The sequence below is a fragment of the Crotalus tigris genome, unplaced genomic scaffold, assembly GCF_016545835.1.
Source record: "Crotalus tigris isolate CLP2741 ecotype Arizona unplaced genomic scaffold, ASM1654583v1 scf7180000018891.247784533:1973344, whole genome shotgun sequence".
NCBI lineage: Eukaryota > Metazoa > Chordata > Lepidosauria > Squamata > Viperidae > Crotalus > Crotalus tigris.
Genome location: NW_024097260.1, coordinates 1,407,273 through 1,427,724, shown reverse-complemented (window position 1 = coordinate 1,427,724; position 20,452 = coordinate 1,407,273). Strand labels below are relative to the sequence as shown.

Sequence of the window (20,452 nt, the reverse complement as noted above, 5' to 3'; positions counted from 1 at the left end):
GCAAGAACACCACTAAGCACAGAGAGCACCAAAGACCCCATAGTCCTTCACCTCCCCCTCTTCCTCCTCCTTCTCCTCCGTTCTGCAAACCCTCCTTCCTTCTAGCAATGATGGTGTTATGTAGTTGGCTCATGAAATGTCTGCAAGAAAACAACCAAGCTCAGAGAGCAGCAAGAACTCCACAGTCCTCCTCCTCCTCCTCCTCCGTCTCCTCCCTCCCTCTTATCTCTGCAAACCCCACTCGCTTCTAGCACTGATGATGTTACCTGGTTTGTGTAATGAAACGTCTGCAAGAAAGCAAGCAAGCTCAGAGAGCACCCAAGACCCCTCATTTCAATCCTGAGTCACAAATATTCTCCTTCATTGGTAAATGAAAACGGCTGAGAAGCTGTTTCTTTCTTTTAAATTCCAGGAAGAATTATTTGTGCAGAAAAAAAGCCAAAATGGTACAGTCCATGCCAACTGTGCACAATATTTCCTTCTCATTCTCTGGTAACTATGGAGAAAGTTTTTCCTATTTCTTCAGTCTCCATGACTGAGTGGTTAACTCTGGTGATCGCCAATCCTCTATATCTCCTCCTCCTCCTCCTCCTCCTCCTCCTCCTCCTCCTCCTCCTCCTCCTCCTCCTTCTTCTTCTTCTCCTTCTCCTTTTCTTCTTTCCATCTTCCTCCTTGTTCTCCTTGTCTTCTTCCCTCTCCTCCTCCTCTTCTTCTTCTTCTTCTTCTTCTTCTTCTTCTTCTTCTTCTTCTTCTTCTTCTTCTTCTTCTTCTTCTTCTTCTTCTTCTTCTTCTTTTCTTCTTTCCATCTTCCTCCTTGTTCTCCTTGTCTTCTTCCCTCTCCTCCTCCTCCTCCTCCTCCTCCTCCTCCTCCTCCTCCTCCTCCTCTTCTTCTTCTTTTCTTTCCATCTTCCTCCTCCTTGTCTTCTTCATCTTTCTCCTCTCTCCTCCTCCTCCTCCTCCTCCTCCTCCTCCTCCTCTCCTCCTCCTCCTCCTCCTCTTCTTCTTCTTCTTCTTCTTCTTCTTCTTCTTCTTCTTCTTCTTCTTCTTCTTATTCTTCTTCTTCTTCTTCTTCTTCTTCTTCTTCTTCTTCTTCTTCTTCTTCCTCTTCTTCTTCTTCTTCTTCTTCTTCTTCTTCTTCTTCTTCTTCTTTTCCTCCTCCTCCTCCTCCTCCTTTTTGAGTAATAAAGAGAAGGATAGATAGATAACAGACTACGAACTGGGCCAATTTTAAGATTAACTGCAAAGAAGATAGGCTGGAAGGGAACAGACAAAACAAGCAGTCATGATTTCTAGCTGGCACGACAGACAAGCAGGTCTCTCTCTCTCTCTTTCTGGCCAATTGCTAAACTGAAAATGATATTTCTTAGGTAGCCAAAAGGTGTAATTTCCTAGCAAGACCCTGACTTTCAAAATATGATCGTTGCCATTCTCCTCCCCCTCAGTGCCAGGAAGAAGAAAAGTTGGAATAGACTTTAACTTTTGCAGGAAAAAAGGAATAGAAATAGTCTCTCTCTCTCATTCTCTCTCTCTCTCTCTCCCCCTTCCTTCCTTCTTTTCCCCTTCCTTCCCTCATCCTCCCTTTCCTTCCTTCCTCCTTCTCTCTTTTCTTTCTTTCCCTTTTCTTTTTTCTTCCTTCCATTTCCCTCCCTCCCTCCCTCCCTCCCTCCCTCCCTCCCTTTTCCCTTCCTTCCCTCTCACCCTCCCTTTCCTTCCTTCCTTCCTTCCTTCCTTCCTTCCTTCCTTCCTTCCTTCCTTCCTCCTTCTCTCTTTCCTTTCTTCTTTCTCTTTTCTTTTTTCTTCATTCTATTTCTCTCCCTCCCTCCCTTCCTTCCTTTTCCCTTCCTTCCCTCTCATCCTCCCTTTCCTTCCTTCCTACTTCTCTTTCCTTTCTTCTTTCCCTTTTCTTTTTTCTTCCTTCCATTTCCCTCCCTCCCTCCCTCCCTCCCTTCCTTCCTTCCTTCCTTCCTTCCTTCCTTCCTTCCTTCCTTCCTTCCTTCCTTCCTTCTTCTCAGAGATGGTGGACTCTTGTACTCAACAAGAATTTCATTGTATGCTTCAATGAAGGAAGGAAGGAAGGAAGGAAGGAAGGAAGGAAGGAAGGAAGGAAGAAAGGAAGGAATAGATGTTACACAGATAGATAGACAGACCTCTAGGCAGTAAATACTCAGGAAGAAGAAATGACGGAAGATTGTAAAGCTGCTCCTGGATGAAGCACGACTTTGTAAAATCTAGTTTTACAGCACTCATAACATGAAAATGCACTCTCTCTTTTTCTCATAAAGACAATTCCTTCCATACCCTTGGTACCCCAGGCCTTTTAAAAGCAAAATTACAAAATGTAAAAAGTTACATACACAGCCCATTGGTGGAACTAAGTTATTCATTTGGTAATTTACTTAACGGCCATGGGATAATAGCTGCCCTCCACAAGAATCATGGCTTCCAAACACCAACAAAGCAACACGCATGAAAGTTTTATAAGGGAACACACATTCACACACGCTGTCAAGGGACTTCCTCATCCTAAACACAGACCAGATGGTTTCCCCCCCCCCTCAGAAAAAAAAATATCCAAATGTCCACAGCTCCATTGTTGCTAAACTGGAGCTTCTAATGCAGTCAATTTTTCAGGAGCAAAAGGATAGACAGACACACAAACAGATAGATAGATGGACGGACAGACAGGCAGATGGGTAGACAGGCTGCTTGGCATGTTGACAGACAGATGAACAGATGAATGAAGGCAATATAAGTGTCCCAGAATAATGTTGCAGGATCTAATCTGGGTCAGCCATGGGGACCAGAAATTTTGTCTTCCGAACACTGCCCAGAGTCTACAATAAGAGGACAAATTATGCACTACAAAGGTCCCTTGGCAGTGGGAGATTCTTTTAATGTAATCTACTGGATCCTCTGCATAGATTGCCTGTGACTGTGTAGGACAGATGCGGAGGAAGCTAACGAGCAGTTTGCAAGGACACAAGTGAGACCTGAACTCATGGGTAGCCTCACATTGCAAGGAACAAGGACATACACTCAATTTCACAGCTACTAAGATTGTTGGCTGAGCAGGTACAAAAATAGCCTTGGAAGACAATCCTCTGGTCCCGGTGACCAACCCAGATTGGATCCTGCAGACAAACAGACATACGAACAGGCGGGTGGAAGGGGCAAACAGAGAGATGAACAGAAGGACAGGATAGATCAGGGGCATCAAACTGCCGGCCCGCGGGCCAAATGCCTCATGGCGAAACCGCACCCACCCCATTGCCGGCAATGGCAAAAAGTCATGATATGTCATGACACATCACATGACGTTGCGAGTCTGACACCCCTGGGATAGATGGACAGACAGACATAATAACAGATTTGGATGGGACCTTGGAGATCTTCTAGTCCACCTCCCCCCCCCAGCTCAAGCAGAAGACCTTGTACTATTTCAGACAAATGGCATTTGCAGAAAATGGAGTAGTTCCTGTTTTATTTTATTCCTTTGCCACAAATGATGAGGAAGGCTGAGGACATCTCTAACAAAGGATTAATAATTGCTAAGAACTCCTGCCTACTTGCAGTAAGACAGATGCCTGCTCTTCCAAACTGCAACGTGGCCACTTTTCCCTAATAGAGAATTTCAGAAGACGTACCGGTGTAATAAATTGTAATAAAAGCGCATTTATTATTTATTCATGTTTGGGGAGGCGACGAAGCCTGCTGAAGGACAATCAGCGCTGCTAAATCAAGGAGAGGACGATGATGGGCTAGGAAGCTGGCAGATTAAAAAGCCCACTGTCCATCTTTTCCTGTAGTTGGCCAATACTTCCCTTCTCTCTTGGTGCCATTATGGTGGCTCACCATGATGGTGTGGCCGTCACAAAGACCAGCCATTTGTCTGAAATGGTGTAGGGCAGTGATGGCAAACCTTTTAGAGACCGAGTGCCCAAAACCCCCCACCACCCCCGTCCCTGCTCTGCCCTGCCCAGTGGGCCATCCACCACCTCCACAGCCCGCCACAGATCCCCCAGCAGTGCCATGGTGGCCACGCCCTCCACCCATGCCCCACAGCATCATCTGCGTGCAACGGGGCACAAGGGGTCTTGTCCCCGCTGCCCGGCTACCATGTCCTTGGTTGCGCTGCTTGGGCCATGTCCAGGGGTGACTCTCCTCTGGAAGGGCTGCTGGTGAGGAGGGGGCCATGGGAGGAGGCGGGGCTGGGAGACGGTGCGTGTGTCCACAGAGAAAGCTTTGAGTGCCACCACTGGTATAGGGTTTCCTGCCTGAGCAGGGGGTTGGACTAGACGACCTCCAAGGTCCCTTCCATCATCATCATCATCATCATCATCATCATCATCATCATCATCATCATCATCATCATCATGTTTCCAAAACAAACTCGTGGATGCAGCTCCATAGCTGCAATACACATTCCATTCTTCCCCCCCGCCCCCCAGCATGAAGTTTTTCCAAGCTTGACAGGCTTCTGAAGAGAACAGTGTTTTTTTTTTAAATAAAAAGTTTTTATTTTCCATTTATTCAACATATACAAAATTCAGTTTACAAAATAAGATAAATTCATAATCATAACCATTGGTGCCGCTTGCTCATTCCCCCCCAGGCTACATCCACCCTCTCTAATACCTTCCCTACTTCCCTCCTCTTTCTCTCCTCCCCTCCTACTCTCTTCCCCTCCCCTTCTCCTCTTACCATCCTACTTCCTCCCTGCACCTTCCTGCCCTTTCATCCCTCTCAAACACAGGAATGCAGCATAAGGGAAGCGCCCAAGCAGCACCTCTCTCATAAATTACCTTATCTATATTATCCTATTCTACCTATTTACCCACCCACCCACCCACCCATATAAACAGTGTTTATATGGCCAAATGCTGGCCTGAAGATACTTAAGTCTCTGTTTGGAAATGTTACATGCAAACATGCATACAAGAGAAAAGTTTTACATGTACCCATAGTTGAGCCTTATGTAAGTGTGCCGATGTGAATTATTCAGCAGGCAATGGTCGGATTGAAGGCCAGCCAAACTGAACACAAACAGATCTGGACTTCCCAATTAGGTCCTGTCACTGTTCAAACAGGATCAGTTAATGCACTTAAGAGCTTTGAAAAAGCATCAGGAATAAAATAAAATTCCACCTGCTAAACAGGAAAGAAAGAGGCCTTAAATTAAACACACACACACACACACACACACACACCAGAGTGACAAATTGCCCAGGTCTCTCTGTTTCACAAATCACAGCTCTGCACAGTGAATTTTCCTTCCCCCTCACATTATAATAATCTTCTACATGTAAATAAATAAACGCGGATGCCTCTCAGCAAATCTGTCACTTCAACTTTGCCGTCTGATGCGTTCTCGGCAAGGCTTGCTTTCCTGGTTTGCCATTTGTCATCCAGCCATTTTTTGGGGGGGAAATGCATCACGGAGATTGTGCAGCTTGTACCACAAAGGAGATGGTATGGGTTGCACCAGAAAAATGCACCACAAGGAAGCCCAGAAGCTTGGCTCTCCAAATGAGAAGACTTATCTGGATTGAATTGTTCTGTATCTTAAAATGCTTCTGAAAAGACACCATGTTTTTCTACATTCATCACTACTGCTGTAAATCTGGGGAGTTTGATGGACAAAACTTGAGAATGGTGTAAAAAGAGAAGAAGCACCAGAGGGAAGGACGAGAAACAATGGTTGGAAACTGATCAAAGAGAGAAGCAACCTGGATTTAAGGAGAAACTTCCTGACAGTGAGGACAATCAACCAGTGGAACAGTTTGCCACCAGAAATCGTGGGCGCTCCATCACTGGAGACTTTTAAGAAGAGACTGGACAATCACCTGTCTGAGGTGATTGTCCAGTCATTGGACAATTGGTGATTGTCATTGGTGATTGTTAAGTGGAGGGCTGGACTAGAAGACCTCCAAGGTCCTATTCTATTCTGTTCTGTTCTGTTCTGTTCTGTTCTGTTCTGTTCTATTCTATTCTATTCTATTCTATTCTATTCTATTCTATTCTATTCTACTCCTGTTCCTGTTCCTATTCCTATTCCTATTTCTATTTCTATTCTAAGCTTCATTTGTCTACCAGTTGACTCTGAGATCCCTAGATGGACAGAGACCTCAGAAACACTTGAATCACACGGGCATTGACACAATCTCTATTAGTCAATTGCAAAAGGCAGCTTGACTTGCAATAACTGACATCCTGCAACACCATCAAACATCCACATATGCCTAATCCCAGGTCCTTGGGAAGGACTCAATAGGTGGACAAAAGTGCCAAATCCAGCCTAAACATCTGGCTGATTGCGCAACCATCTATAACAACAACAACAACAACAACAACAAGTCCACTAGTCTGGATGGTAGACATGACAGTACCCGGAGACAACAGAAGAGAAGAGAAAGAACTGGAGAAGAAAACAAAATACAAAGACCTGCAAATAGAAGTAGAACGATTGTGGCAAAAGAAAGCAAAGATAGTATCAATGGTCATAGGGGCCTTGGGTGTAATCCCAAAACAACTGGAGCATCACTTGGACACCTTCGGCATTGACAACATCCCCATCAGTCAATTGCAAAAGGCAGGTTTACAGCTGACATCCTATGACGAGAAACTTTAAGACCATCAAACAACATCATCTGCCTAGCCCAGGTCCTGAGAAGGACTCGATGAGTAGACAACAATGCCAAATCCAGTCTGAACATCTGATTGGTGGTGTGACCAACCATCATCCTCATAATAATCCCAAAACTGTTCCTTGATTTCCTCCCCCCCCCACCATGCCAAATTGGCATGAATTTGCTTTCTCCCCCTTTTTTTTCCCAGCTTCCAAACTCACAGAGCTGATTTGGATATATCTGAGCAGATGGCAGCCTCCAACTTTTTTCCTTTGAAGCTCCTGTTTTTCTCACCCTGCAACTCCGAGCAAGGGAATTGTCAGGTAAATCAGCTCGGTAGGAGATTAAGGCACAAATGACGAAGAAATTAAAAAGATAACGCTAGCAAAATAAGTGGCTGGCTGGCTGGAGCTGCAGAGTTAGCAGAAGAACAGAAGAGCAAACATTCTTTTACCTTGTCTGATCCTGCCAGCGTTTTATTTTATTTTTCAAAAAGAGAAAATTCTAAGCATCGGCTCCTTTATTCACCTTGATGCTATTAGCAGGTTGCCTTACAGCTATGCCAACCTCGGTAATACGGCTTAGCAGAGAACAGACATATGCACACCTAAGAAGGAAATTCAAAGTGTATTTTTAGGAAACATCCCGGTAATAGTCTTGGGTCTATTTATAATTTATTGGCCAAGCACCACCAAACCCTTTTAACGTTTCCCAGATGAAGGACTTATTATTAACTTCTGATTAGAATCATCTCTACCAAACTGACTTTGCTTGCTTTCTTTGACTAGGGTTGAGCAAAAAAATATTTGATGTGTTACATAGACATTTGTGTGGGTGTGTATCAAAGCTCTTCTCTTTCTGTTAATATATATATATATATATATATATATATATATATATATATATATATATATATATATATATATATATATATTTACCTCCAAGGATCATGTTTCCCAGATATTTGACCATGTGGCTTTCACTTGTTCTCACTTTCGGTGTGTTTCATTGTAAGAACAAACCTGGTTAATGAGCAGGTAGCATAATATTAGCTCATCTGTTTCATGGTGGGCTTGGATAAGACAATTGGAAAGAGGTGCATCTTTATAGGAGAACTGAAGTGCATAATGGTAAAGGGTTGGATATGGATCAGTGGAAACCAGTTTTGAGTCTACCCTTAGCCATGGAAGTTCATACATTTCAACAGAATTTGAGGGAACACAATTGTTGGGTTCATATAAAACCATAGAATGCTCACACTATGGATGAACATGAAAACCCAATTCACACAATTGATAAAAACAATGGTTAGGATCTTACAACATGCCAAAATGCAATTACTGTCGGGCTCCCAAACCAAGAAAGAGATGTTGAGGTTTTTCTAAGCCAGTGGTGGCGAACCTATGGCACGGGTGCCAGAGGCAACACTTGGAGCCCTCTCTGTGGGCACACGTGCCGTTGCCCCAGTCTTGCCTTCCCGTGATACCCTCCTCACCAGCAGCCCTCCTGGAGGAGAGTCACCCCCGAGCATGGCCCACGCGGAGCAGCACAGCCAAGGATATGGCAGCCAGGCAGCGTAGACAAGACTCTGCCCTCATACCCCATCATGCACAGTTGATGGTGCGGGACGCGAGCAGAAGGCGTGGCCCTCATGGCGCTGCTGGGCTGCCTGGGCAATTTGTTGTGGGCCCTGGAGGCATTGAGTGGCCTTGTGGGCAGGTGGAACAGGGGTGGAGTGGGGGCGGGGCATGGAGTGGAGTGGGGGCGGGGCCAGATTTTGGGCACTCGGTCTCTAAAAAGTTCACCATCACTGTAAATCTAAGCTGTTTCCTTCATTGTTCCTCACCGATAGTGTTCTGTTCCAGCCTACTATCATCCTTGTTAACTTCACAAGGACAAAACCCCTGCTACTACAAAAGGCTGGAGACTTGCAAACAAAAACCCCTTTTAATTCTGTTGACAAACCTGTCAAATACAGCAAACTCCAGTCCAAAAGAACACGACGAAAAGCAGACACGAAGTTACAAGAGAAGTCACAGACCAAGATTCCAAGACGCAGTTTTCAAACGGTTGCTTTCAGCAACCAGCACCACCCACACCTCCTCCCTTTATTTAGCAGACCTAAGGCGGTGCCTCCCCTTGCCGTTTCTTCTTACTTTGGAGGTGCCTCATTGACCTCTGTTGACTTACTCTTGCTAATTGACGCCGTCTGCGTGCGTCAATTAGCAAGTCCATCTGTTGTGATTCCTCCAAGTCTGACTCATGCTCCTCACACAGCTGAGCTTCATCAGAAACACGACTGGAGGGCCCAGGCTCTGCATCAAACCGTGAGTCCTGTACTTCAGAGCCTTCCTCTGGCTCTGATGGCCCTTCAAATGCCTCCTCCTCCACCTCCTCCTCAGATTCCTCCGACTCAGCTGTGGGGAGCACAGGCTGGCACGGAATCACAACAGATAGACAGAATCTTGCCAAACTAAAGCCATAGTGACTGGACGAACATTAGGGACCAGCTCATCCACTGTGTATTTTGTGGCGTTGCTATTTCAAAATATTAAAGCCACCTCTTGATTGAACAGCTGCATTCCATACAGTGTCATGATTAGAATGATGGACTTCAGCAGATCTCCAGTCTACTGAAATGATGGTCTTGAGTGATCATCAGCCAATAAACCATTCTTCAACCTACCTTTACTAGAATGTTAGGAAGACATTGCTCTCCAAACACCTTGGGAAGCAGGCATATTATTTTTAGGAGCGGTAAGGAAGACAGGTCGACGTTCCCCTGAAAGCAATACAAGAGTACGACAGACCTTTTAGAAATCTTGTAGGAATATCATCCAGGATCTCTTACCATTGCTAATGGGACGATCCCCACTAGATCCTTCTGGCAAATGAAAATTTCAGAAAGGGCAATCTCTGTTATTTTCTTCTGAGGATACTCCACTTGCCAGGATATTGGCTGGGTTCCAGAAAGGCTGCTGAAGCTGGCAATTTCAAAATTCAGTCTGACAACTTCGCTCAACATGTTGTTATGATTGCTTCTGAATGAAAAGAAACAGAGAAAAGGCTTTTGACTAGACGGGATGGCAAAGAATGATTTAAAAAAAAAAAGAACTAGGCAACCAATGAAGCAACAACACATCATACATGAACAATTGGAAAAGAAAGAACAGGGGTAATTAAAAATTAAAAAAAAAAATAACATTTGTCTTCAAGCAAACCAAATGGCATCGTTTTTAAGCCTTTATCACAGTGGTTCTCAACCTTTTTAATGCTGCGACCCCCAACCGGTCGTAAGTCGAGGACTACTCAACCGGTCGTAAGTCGAACACTACTCAACTGGTGCAGCACCGTTTGCAGAATGGGACTTTTGGCGGGCTCAGCAGGGCAGAGACAGCCTGGACAATTCCTATTGGCTTTGGAAAGCCAATAGAATTAGACTCTATTCAAGAGAGTCTATTCTATTGGCTTTCAAAAGCCAATAGAATAAAAGGGAGTAGCACAGCTAAGGAAAAGGGCGAAAAATGGCGGACTTCGTTGTTTGGCGACCCCCGTGAAATGGTCATTCGACCCCAAATGGGGTCGCGACCCACAGGTTGAGAACCACGGCTTTATCGAATCTCGCTGTTTGAGGAAGTGGCATAACATTCTCAGAGACTCTACAGCCGCAAGGTTGTTAGTAGGGCAATGTTGGAAGAAGGAATCTTTGCCTACTTTGCAAGAGTGGTTTCTTAAAGTTTCCTATTTGGCGGAAATGGCAAAGATTTCGGCTTTTTTGAAGTATCAATCGCAAGAGAAGTATGTTGTGGTATGGAAAAAATGGATAGATTTTATACAATATAAGTTAGATATAAAAATATTATTTAGTTTTTTAACAATTTATATTTAAAATGGAATATTTTGGTTTTTTTTCTTTCTTTTTTTTGTTCTTCTTTTTTCCTTTTTTTCATTCTTTTCTTTTTTAAATATTTATCTTTTGTATTCATGTTTCTTTTATATATATACTATTGTTAATCATTTTACAATTTTTCTAATTAATGTATTTAGATTTTTAACTAATGTTAGATTTATTTATGGTTTATATCTTTTTTTAAGATTTTTTGATGAAATTCTAATTAAGCCTATATCCAGCTCTGGGAAGGTCAGGGGAGGGAATGGGAGGGTTGGGGAGGTTGGGGGGAAGATTGTTTTGTTTTTTTTTTGTAAAATTGTCAAAATTTAATAAAAATTATCTTTGAAAAAAAAAAACCATTCTCAGAGACTCTTCCCATCCTGCTTACAATCTTTTTGGACGGTTGCCTTCTGGCAGAAGACACAGAGCAATTAAAACTCGGACCACACATTTTCTGAATAGTTTTTATCCCAGAGCTGTAATTGCACTCAATAATGAACTAAAGGGCCACCATCAGTGAACTGTTGGACAGTATTACTTGGTCTGTTGGGTGGATGTTTGGGTAGTTTTAGGGGTGGGGAACTGTGGTGGGTGGAAGTATGTTTGGGGATTATGTGTGTGGGATCTGGTCTTTGGGTGTCACGTAAATTTCGTTGTATGTGTACACTGTGTATACACATACAATGACAATAAAGTTTTATTATTATTATTATTATTAATAATGATAATAATAATAATAAATATAGAGAGTATATTAGAGAAAGTCTGAATGTTGGGATTTTTAAGTAAAATGTGCTGGGACAAGTGGCCAGGCCAGTTAAAGAGAAAGCAAAATTATCTATTTAAATCTGTTACAGTGAGTTGGAGAAGCTGTATACCTCTTCTAGCAATTGGCATGAGGGAAAAAAAAAAAAGAAATTAACAGGAGTTGTCATCATTAGTTAATCAACTGCCACCTGTCCCCCCCATGCATTTGAGCTGCAACCTACACGGATGAATCCATCAAATCAATGGAACCAACGGTCAACTTGAAAGACACTTCAACTTTACCCCTTCTCTTTGCAAAATGCCAACTCAATGGGTGTGTTTAATTTGTCCCTGGCTAGATTTCAAAGCTGGCAATCCCTTTTGTTCATTTTTAATCAGGCCAGAACACTAAATGCATCGTCCTTACACTGAATGGACTTCACAATAACTCACAGCCATGTGATATCACCACGAAACCAAGTTGGAGTGAGCACAACTTGCATCCTGATCATATTCTAGGGCAGTGGTTCTCAACCTGTGAGTCAGGACCCCATTTGGGGTCGAACGACCATTTGATGGGGGTCGCCAAACGATGCAGTCCGCCATTTTTTTCCCCGTTTTCCTTAGCTGTGCTACTCCCTTTTATTCTATTGGCTTTTGAAAGCCAATAGAATAGACTCTCTTGAATAGAGTCTAATTCTATTGGCTTTCAAAGCCAATAGGAATTGTCCAGGCTGTCTCTGCCCTGCTGAGCCCGCCAAAAGTCCCATTCTGCAAACGGTGCTGCACCAGTTGAGTAGTCTTCGACTTATGACCAGTTGGAGGTCGCGGCATTAAAAAGATTGAGAACCTAGGGCCACCCATGAAATAGGTGGGAGAGGTAGAAAGGAGAAGGCAAATGAGAAGAGGGGGATTATGAGAAGTCTAGAATGTCCCCACATTATCTAAAAATCCAACATTCAATTCAGTTCATCTCCAAGACTCTCTACTAAGGGTCCAATCTGGGATCAGAGGTTTAATCTTCTGAGTCTTTGGACTTATGCTGGAGTCCATCCTCAAGGAATGTCTCTCTCACCAGTGTGTGTGTCCTCTACTAAGGTCCAACAGCACCTAGTTTGACACCTAGAGAGAACATCCAAAGTTCTCTCTGAGCAGATGGGATACCAGTCATAAAAATATGTAGGTTCCCCCGCAAATCCCAGTAACCTCTCATTAGCTACCACCCCACTCAGCTAATTTCATATCAATGCGGCTTACACAGAAAAGTTCAGATGCTGCATAAAAATGGGGGCACTGGACAGTTTTGCTCTCCCTCCTGCTTAAAAGGAAAGATGGCACCAATTCCTTCAGCCTTTTGGTTTCAAACCTTTCTCTTCAAATTTCCTTAAATCTTGTTGACCTAAAACTTTTACAAAAGGAACTCAGTGGTGTTTTTGAGATGGAAGCTAGCCTAACTCCGGCGCCATCTCTTTCTTCCTTTGAGACGCTGTCTCCCCTTTTAGTGTTCACCTGATGTGCCATTCTCGGGCTGAGAATGTGGAAAACAAAAGAGTCAGTGAAAAGCATCACTTTAAGGGCTTTAAAGTTACAGAAAATGGATGCAACGAAGAACGGCATTTCTTTAGGAAGGCACGGGGAAGAAGATTCACTTCTTTAAAAAAAAAAGCTACTATTTTTACATTTCCCCTTTTTCCTCTGTGTGTGTCAATGGGAAACCTGCCAACTAAAAACAAATGAAGCTGAATTTCCCTCCCATACGCTTATGCCCTAAACTAGATAACCGTTTCAGGTCAAGATATCCTTTGGAAGGATGTGATAGATGAATTCACAAAAGACTCCTGGGAAGACAGCGGAGCTTTCCCAGTTGAATACTTTGGACTCTCCAAGTTGGGATTACGTGGCTCCCAGTAGCATCTGCAAGAAGGGTCAACATTTGCAAGAAATGGGTGCAGCATTGCAACAGAAGCCCTGCCCCTTTTGCACAAGGCTTGCATGAGCACAAGGGGTCCAATCACACCATTGCACCTACCATATTTCAGTATTTGTAGATGAGCAAAAGCTGGTTCAGAACCTTGGAGAGCTCCAGACGGAAGCTGGTCAAAAGTCCTCTGTTTCAGCTCTTGATATTTCCATAGAATCATAGGGCTGGAAGGGGCTTGGAGGTCTTCTAGTCCATCCCCCTTCCCAAGGCAGGAGTCCTTATTCCATCCCGGACAAATGGTTGTCCAATCTTTTCTTGAAAACTTCCAGCAATGAAGCACCCATAACGTCCGGAAGCAAGCCATTCCACTCTGTTCTCACTGATGGGAAATTTCTCCTAAGTTCTAGGCTAGATCTCTCTCCGTCTCTCATCCATTGCTTCTTGTCCTACCCTCTGATGCTTTGGAGAATAGGCCAAGCCTCTCTTCTCTGTGATGGCCCTTCAAGTATTGGAAGATGGCTATCATGTTTCCCCTGAGTCTTCTCTTCATTAGGCTAAAGATACTTATACTAGGATGTATAGTCCAGGCCATGGTTTTCCAAGTTGCAATGTATGGCTGTGAAAGCTGGACCATAAAAAAACTGAGCGCCAAAGAATGGAGGCCTTTGAACTCTGTGCTGGAGAAGACTCCTGCGAATTCCCTGGACTGCAAAGCGATCAAACCGGTCAGTCCTAGAGGAGATCAACCCTGACTGCTCTTTAGAAGGCCAGATCCTGAAGTTGAAACTCAAGTACTTTGGCCACCTAATGAGAAGGAAGGACTCCCTGGAGAAGAGCCTGATGCTGGGAAAGATGGAGGGCAAGAGAAGAATGGGACGACGGAGAATGAGGGGGCTGGATGGAGTCACTGAAGGAGGCGTGAGCTTAAATGGACTCCAGAAGATGGTAGAAGACAGGAAGGCCTGGAGGAACGTTATCCATGGGGTCGCGATGGGTCAGACACGACTTTGCAACTAACAACAACAACAACCTAGCTCTCTTAGCTATTCATCATACAATTTAGCCTCCAACTCAACCAGCTTCCAACAAGTAAAGTCAACGGAGAAGTTGGATTCACTTAACAATCATGACAAAAAGGGTTATAAAATCAGAAGTGACTCTGGTCCAAATTGTAAGTCAAAAGATTACCTGTAGAATTAACATACCCTATCAATGGGCAAAGACTCTCTACTGAAATTAGATTTTAAAAAAATATTTCAACAGATCAGGGGTGCAAACCCTCTTTCAGATCACGCTCTGCAAGGAATTCTCAGGATCACGCTTCACAATGTAGATCAGCCCAGTTCAGAGAAGGTAACTCAATGGAGTTCCTTTGCAATCGTATGCATTGATTTAATCCACAGCCTGAAGCAGAAGATGGGAAAAGGGTCACCTTTTTATTGGCTAAGCAGAGAAAATTGCCTCGCTAAGAAATGTATTGAAAGTCGAAGCATTTCAGTGAGAAAAAATTTCTGCGTGCATATGGGTGTATTTGCCAACGCAGCTTTTTTTCCCCCTTCCCAAAGCAATTTCCATATTCTTTTTATTTACCCATGGAAACACTTTTCCAAACTGAAGGCAGTTGAAGAAAAACAAGTAGATTTCAACCTTAGAACTCTGTAATTCCAGCAATCATTCTTCATAGTCCCCTAATCACCATTGTTGCTCTTCTCTTCTCAACATCTTTTTTACATCGCAGTGACCAAAACTGGATGCAGTATTGTAATGCAGTTCTAATATACAACAGTAACCTGGCTGGTGCAACTATTCTCAGCTTTATCAATCCCGGACTCAGAATTCCAGTCCTAATAATAAGAAATGCAATATTCTCCAAGCTACTAGATCATTCAAGGCTGAGCTGAGAGCTGGTTCTGAAAGACAGAGAATCATGGGGTTGGAATAGAAGACCACTAAGGTCCTTTCCCACCATATTATTCTATGTTCTAAACAGTTATTTAAGAACATTGGAACATAAGCCAGCTTAAATGGATGCCTTTAGCAGATAAATTCCATGAAACATATCTTGGCTGAGGTTTGTTTTCAGTGCAACATTGTTATCCTCAAGAACCCAACAGCCATTCCAGGAACAACAAGTGTGACTCCCATTTGATATTGACTTTGTTAGCATGCAAATCAGCCAATTACAACGGTCTATCCACAAAGCCTAATCAGAATAAGGACCATCCTTGCTAGACTAATAATAATAATAATAATAATAATAATAAAGTTGGAAGGGACCTTGAAAGTCATCTAGTCCAACCCCCTGCTCAGGCAGGAAACCCTATACCATTTCAGACAAATGGCTGTTCAGTCTCTTCTTAAAAACTTCCAGTGTTGGAGCATTCACCGTTTCTGGAGGCAGGTTGTTCCACTGGTTAATTGTTCTAATGGTCAGGAAGTTTCTCCTTAGTTCTAGGTTGCTTCTGTCCTTGATTAGTTTCCATTCATTGCTTCTTGTCCTGCCTTCAGGCACTTTGGAGAATAGCTTGATTCCCTCTTCTTTGGGGCAGCCCATGAGATACTGGAAGACTGCTATCATGTCCCCCCTCATACTTCTCTTCATTAAACTAGACATTCCCAATTCCAACACTGCTGGCTCATATTTAAGTGATTGTCTACTAGGACTCCGAGATCCCTCTCACAGTTGCTACTATTGAGCAAGGTACCACTAGGCTGATGGTTCTTTGAGAAAAACAGAGTTTAGAGGACATTATTGAAGAATCAGTAATATATTGGTGCACATTTGTCATCCTTTTCTAAAGGATAAACGAATCACTATGCACTCTTGGGAACTCGTCAAAATTGTTCACATTGAATGTCCATCTTTGCATTTTGACCCAGCTTACGGATCAGCAAACAGAAAAGAGAGTCAAACGGACAAACGGATTGAACTATTGTAATGATTTTGTCCACAATGTCCCTGCGTTGAGAAATAAAAAAGCGATATATGGGAATAAAAGGAACAATAGTCCAAACCATGTAAAAATCTTAAGGACAGCACAGATAGCAGCAAGAACCAGTGGCTAGAATAGATGGGAATTCGTCAATCAGGATTTGAATTAACTGTTTGGCTCCTGTTTATTTTTTTGACTCTCTGTTCTGCCTGTTTGTAATTACTGATGTTTCCTATTTTGATAGGGAGGACAAAGTTATTTATGACAAGTCAAAGAACTGAGAATATCGGAGGTGTAAATGGAACGGTCTCTTTTGCCCAAGCTTAGCTGAAAATAGGGATTTTCAATGAGGCACGGAGAAGAGACAGCAATGCACAGAGGGCTTAACTCAACTCAACTCTCTTTGGGAGTGGCCCAAAGTCACCTAGCTGGCTTTTATGCCTAAGGTAGGATTAGAACTCATTGCATCCAGATGATTGACCCAAATTTCACCCAGCCAGCTTTCACGTCTAAGGCAAGACTAGAACTCACAGTCTCCAAATAGGAACAATCAGATAAGAGGCAACGTAGCTCACAAAAGGAATGGTGTATGAAAAAAAATTCAGAAGGAAACCCTCCCACCCCAGTTCTTGAGCTGTAAAGGTGAGAAGGAAGACTCACAAGATTCTACCAATATAATCTTGCAACAAGATAGAATTAGCTCATCTGGGGGTGCTTCCTATCTGGAGGCTGACATCACCAGCCTGACATGGAGCATGGTGGCTTGCGTGGTTGGAACGCTGGGCAGGAGGTGAGCAAGCCCACGTTCGAGACCCAAGGGCTGACGTGGGTCAGGGTTGAGCTCTCATCCTTCACTCCAGCTCCTGCCGAAGACATTAATGGAGTCCCCAACTAGGTGTCTCCAGTGCAACGGTGATGTCACCAGCTAATCCTTTCAACCCGGAAGCACCTTGAGGCTTCTGATATAAGTGCAAAAAAAAAGAAGGAAAAGAAAAGAAAGAAAAAAGAAAAAAGAAGAAAGAAATAAATGAGAGCGGAGGGAGGGAGGGAGGAAGGAAGGATAGAAAGAAAAGTAAGAAAGATGAAAGAAAGAAAAGAAGGATAGAAGATGAAAGAAAGAAAGAAAAAAGAAAGAAAGAAAGAAAGAAAGAGAAAGAAAGTAAGGGAGGGAGGAAGGAAGGAAGGAAGGGAGGGAGGAAGAAAGAAAGAAAGAAAGGAATGAGGGTGGAGGGAGGGAGGGAGGAAGAAAGAAAAATAAAAAAGATGAAAGAAAGAAAAGAAGGAAAGAAGGAAAGATGAAAGAAAGAAAAGAAGGATAGAAGATGAAAGAAAGAAAAAAGAAAGAGAAAGAAAGAAAGGAAGGAAGGAAGGAAGGAAGGAAGGAAGGAAAGGAAGGAAGGAAAGAAAAAAGAAAGAAAGAAAGAAAGAAAGAAAGAAAGAAAGAAAGAAAGAAAGAAAGAAAGAAAGGAATGAGGGTGGAGGGAGGGAGGGAGGGAGGGAGAAAGAAAAATAAAAAAGATGAAAGAAAGAAAGGAAAAAAGGAAAGATGAAAGAAAGAAAAGAAGGATAGAAGATGAAAGAAAGAGAAAGAAAGAAAGAAAGAAAGAAAGAAAGAAAGAAAGAAAGAAAGAAAGAAAGAAAGAAAGAAAAACCCAGCCCGACAAAGTCTTCTTTAGTGGATTAATCACCTAGTTCATTTTTATAACCAAATTCAGGGCACACATGCTGTAAGAGGAAAGTATTATGGGTATCACTGCTGAAAAGAACACAGCCATTCTTTCAACGCAACGTCAGGCTGTAATCTATGAGCTGTGAATTATAGACTCTCTTCCACCAGACTCAACAGCTCATGAAAGCAGGTGCTGGCATGGTTGGGGAACACGGGGGGGGGGGGGGGGAAGAGAGAGAGAGAGAGAGAGGAGAGAGAGAGAGAGAGAGAGAGAGAGGGGAGAGAGAGAGAGAGAGAGAGAAGAGAGAGAGAGAGAGAGAGAGAGAGAGAGAGAGAGAAACCCGAAACAAATTTCAAAGATCAGATCCCTCTCACTTGGCAACAACAACAACAACAACAGCTGCAAAACTCCTTGCCGATACCTTCCTGGATGCGCTTCTCCAACGCTCCCGTCTCAACAGTTCCTTGACATTTAAGTCAAAACTAAATTTTTCAGAAGGTCAGCGCAGAAACATGACGAGTGGCCCAGACAAGATCAACTCACAACTAACCTTGCCACAAGCACACAAGTTGAATGGAAAGATGGATGAACTTTATCTCCACGAGGAGGTAATTCATTATCTCGTGAAGCGGCCAGAAACACTGTTTTGCTGTTTTTCCTAGAATATTGGTTGGCTTCTCCTAGCCTATTGATCAGCTGTCACATCTTTCCCACTGTCCCCCAGGGAAAGGGCTAGGAAAATAAGAGCCTGTCTACTTAATCCAGTATTCTGTTTCTAGCCAGAGCTACACGATTCCCTCTAGGCAGGGACCGCATAAGTAGACATCTCAGAAATATGACCACAGTGGCACCAGAATTACAAGTAGAGGACAGGGTTTCTTTGCAGGCACCAACTCTTTGGTGGCAGTTACTTCATGTATTGTTAGGAGAAGAGCAGGCAGCGAGGCGGAGGGTGGAGTTAAGCATGTTATCAGCTTAGAGTTGTTATGTTCCCATAAAGGGTCCTCCTGAATTCCGTTGACTCTTTATCTAGTGCCAATTTAGTACTGAGCTTTAATTGACTAGATTCTTCTGCACAGGCTTTCATAAATCTTCTAGGCTGATTAATGTCAGTCACAAAGAATCAGCACCATTCATACGGTTGCAAGATGCCCCATCCCAGAAGACAAGTTGGTCTTCAATGTTATACAAATGAATCATCGTCGCAACTCCGATTTCTTAGAAGTAGAGGTTGGTGCAACTTGACAATTTTACTTCACTCAATCTTTTCCTGAAGCAAAGTCCTCGCTCAAATACCATCCATTCTTGATCAAAGGCTTATTCTTGGTCACCATCTATTGCCTTGTTGGTTTCTTCTGTGCTTCTTAGAAGGACAGTTGAAGAACTGACTCACCTGAACATTAGTCCAAGAATTATTTCCTCTTCCTAATCATTGGTTTGAGATATCAACTCTACCCCCCAGAAGACAGATGCACAACCAAGATATGGAGCCAGGTTTGACCCCTGTGTTGTCATCCCACGAGGTTTGGCAGCATTAGCAGAGATGAGAAGATGCATCTGTGTGTACTACTCAAGACTGCTTCCTTCCTTTTAGGTCAACCTGCTTCTCTAATCTCTAGAGAAGATAACCTTTTCACCAGTGTTAAATAAAGATTCAGGTACTGGACCAATTAATTTTGGGTCCATAGCATATCTTAACTCCCATCCTGGATATCAAAACATCTTGGTCGTATGTGATGATTTATTAAAGTAAGAACGTCATCCTCATTGCTGAAAAAAGATAGGGGAATAGTCTCTCTCTGTTCTCCAAAGTTTAGAGATCCATTTGATGTTCCCATCCACATCCAATTTTTATGATCTGGAGCTCCATGTGATGTTTTCCATCAGTAATTCCGGGTAAGCAATTCTCATCTTAACTGGAGGACAATGAAAAATTAATCTCCGCTGAATGTAACTAAGTTTTTCAGAGCAACAACAAAACTACTTAGGCATTATCACTTTCAACAGATGTTTGCTGACTGCTTTCATTTACAAAAATACCTGTCATGTTTTTACTGTTTCCTTGAGGAAAACCACACAAACACACAATCAGTTGGAATTAATAAAGTGTTCCCTGCAGGAAAAGGTTTTGAAAAGACGTTTGTAACCTGCCAATCTAACACTGATTAGAAATGATTGAAAAACAATGAAGGGGGGCTATCTGCCTTCTTCTCTTGATTAAGCTTCAGTACGCTTAACTACAAAAGACTGCTCAATCTTATTGCATAATCACCTCTCTTTTTAATCTCTCATGAACATCTGTTTCTGCTTTTGGAAAAGCTGAGATGGTACGTGTCATAAGTGAAAAGTTGTGTGTCTAGAAGGAGGAAAAGCACCTTGAAGAAAATGATGGGGATGTCAACTCAAGGTATCTCCTGATACCTTAAAATGGTGTTTTTCAACCATGGCCACCTGAAGATGTATGGACTTCAACTCCCAGAATTCCCCAACCAGCATGACAACCTTAAGATGTGTGGACTTCAACCTTAAGATGTGTGGACTTCAACCTAATGATATGTAGACTTCAACTCCCAGAATTCCTCAGCCAGTGTGACAATCTTAAGATGTGTGGACTTCAACCTTATGATATGTAGACTTCAACTCCCAGAATTCCTCAGCCAGCA

General features: G+C 43.0%; 1 protein-coding gene across 1 annotated transcript in view; it reads right to left on the bottom strand.

The window, feature by feature from the left end:
• Window positions 1–20,452, bottom strand: part of TMEM132C (transmembrane protein 132C) — a 127,678-nt gene that overhangs the window by 19,219 nt on the left and 88,007 nt on the right. The window contains exon 4 of the mRNA XM_039357335.1: window positions 9,478–9,667. Within this exon, the coding sequence (XP_039213269.1) occupies window positions 9,478–9,667 (190 nt within the window). The remainder of the gene's footprint in view (window positions 1–9,477; window positions 9,668–20,452) is intronic.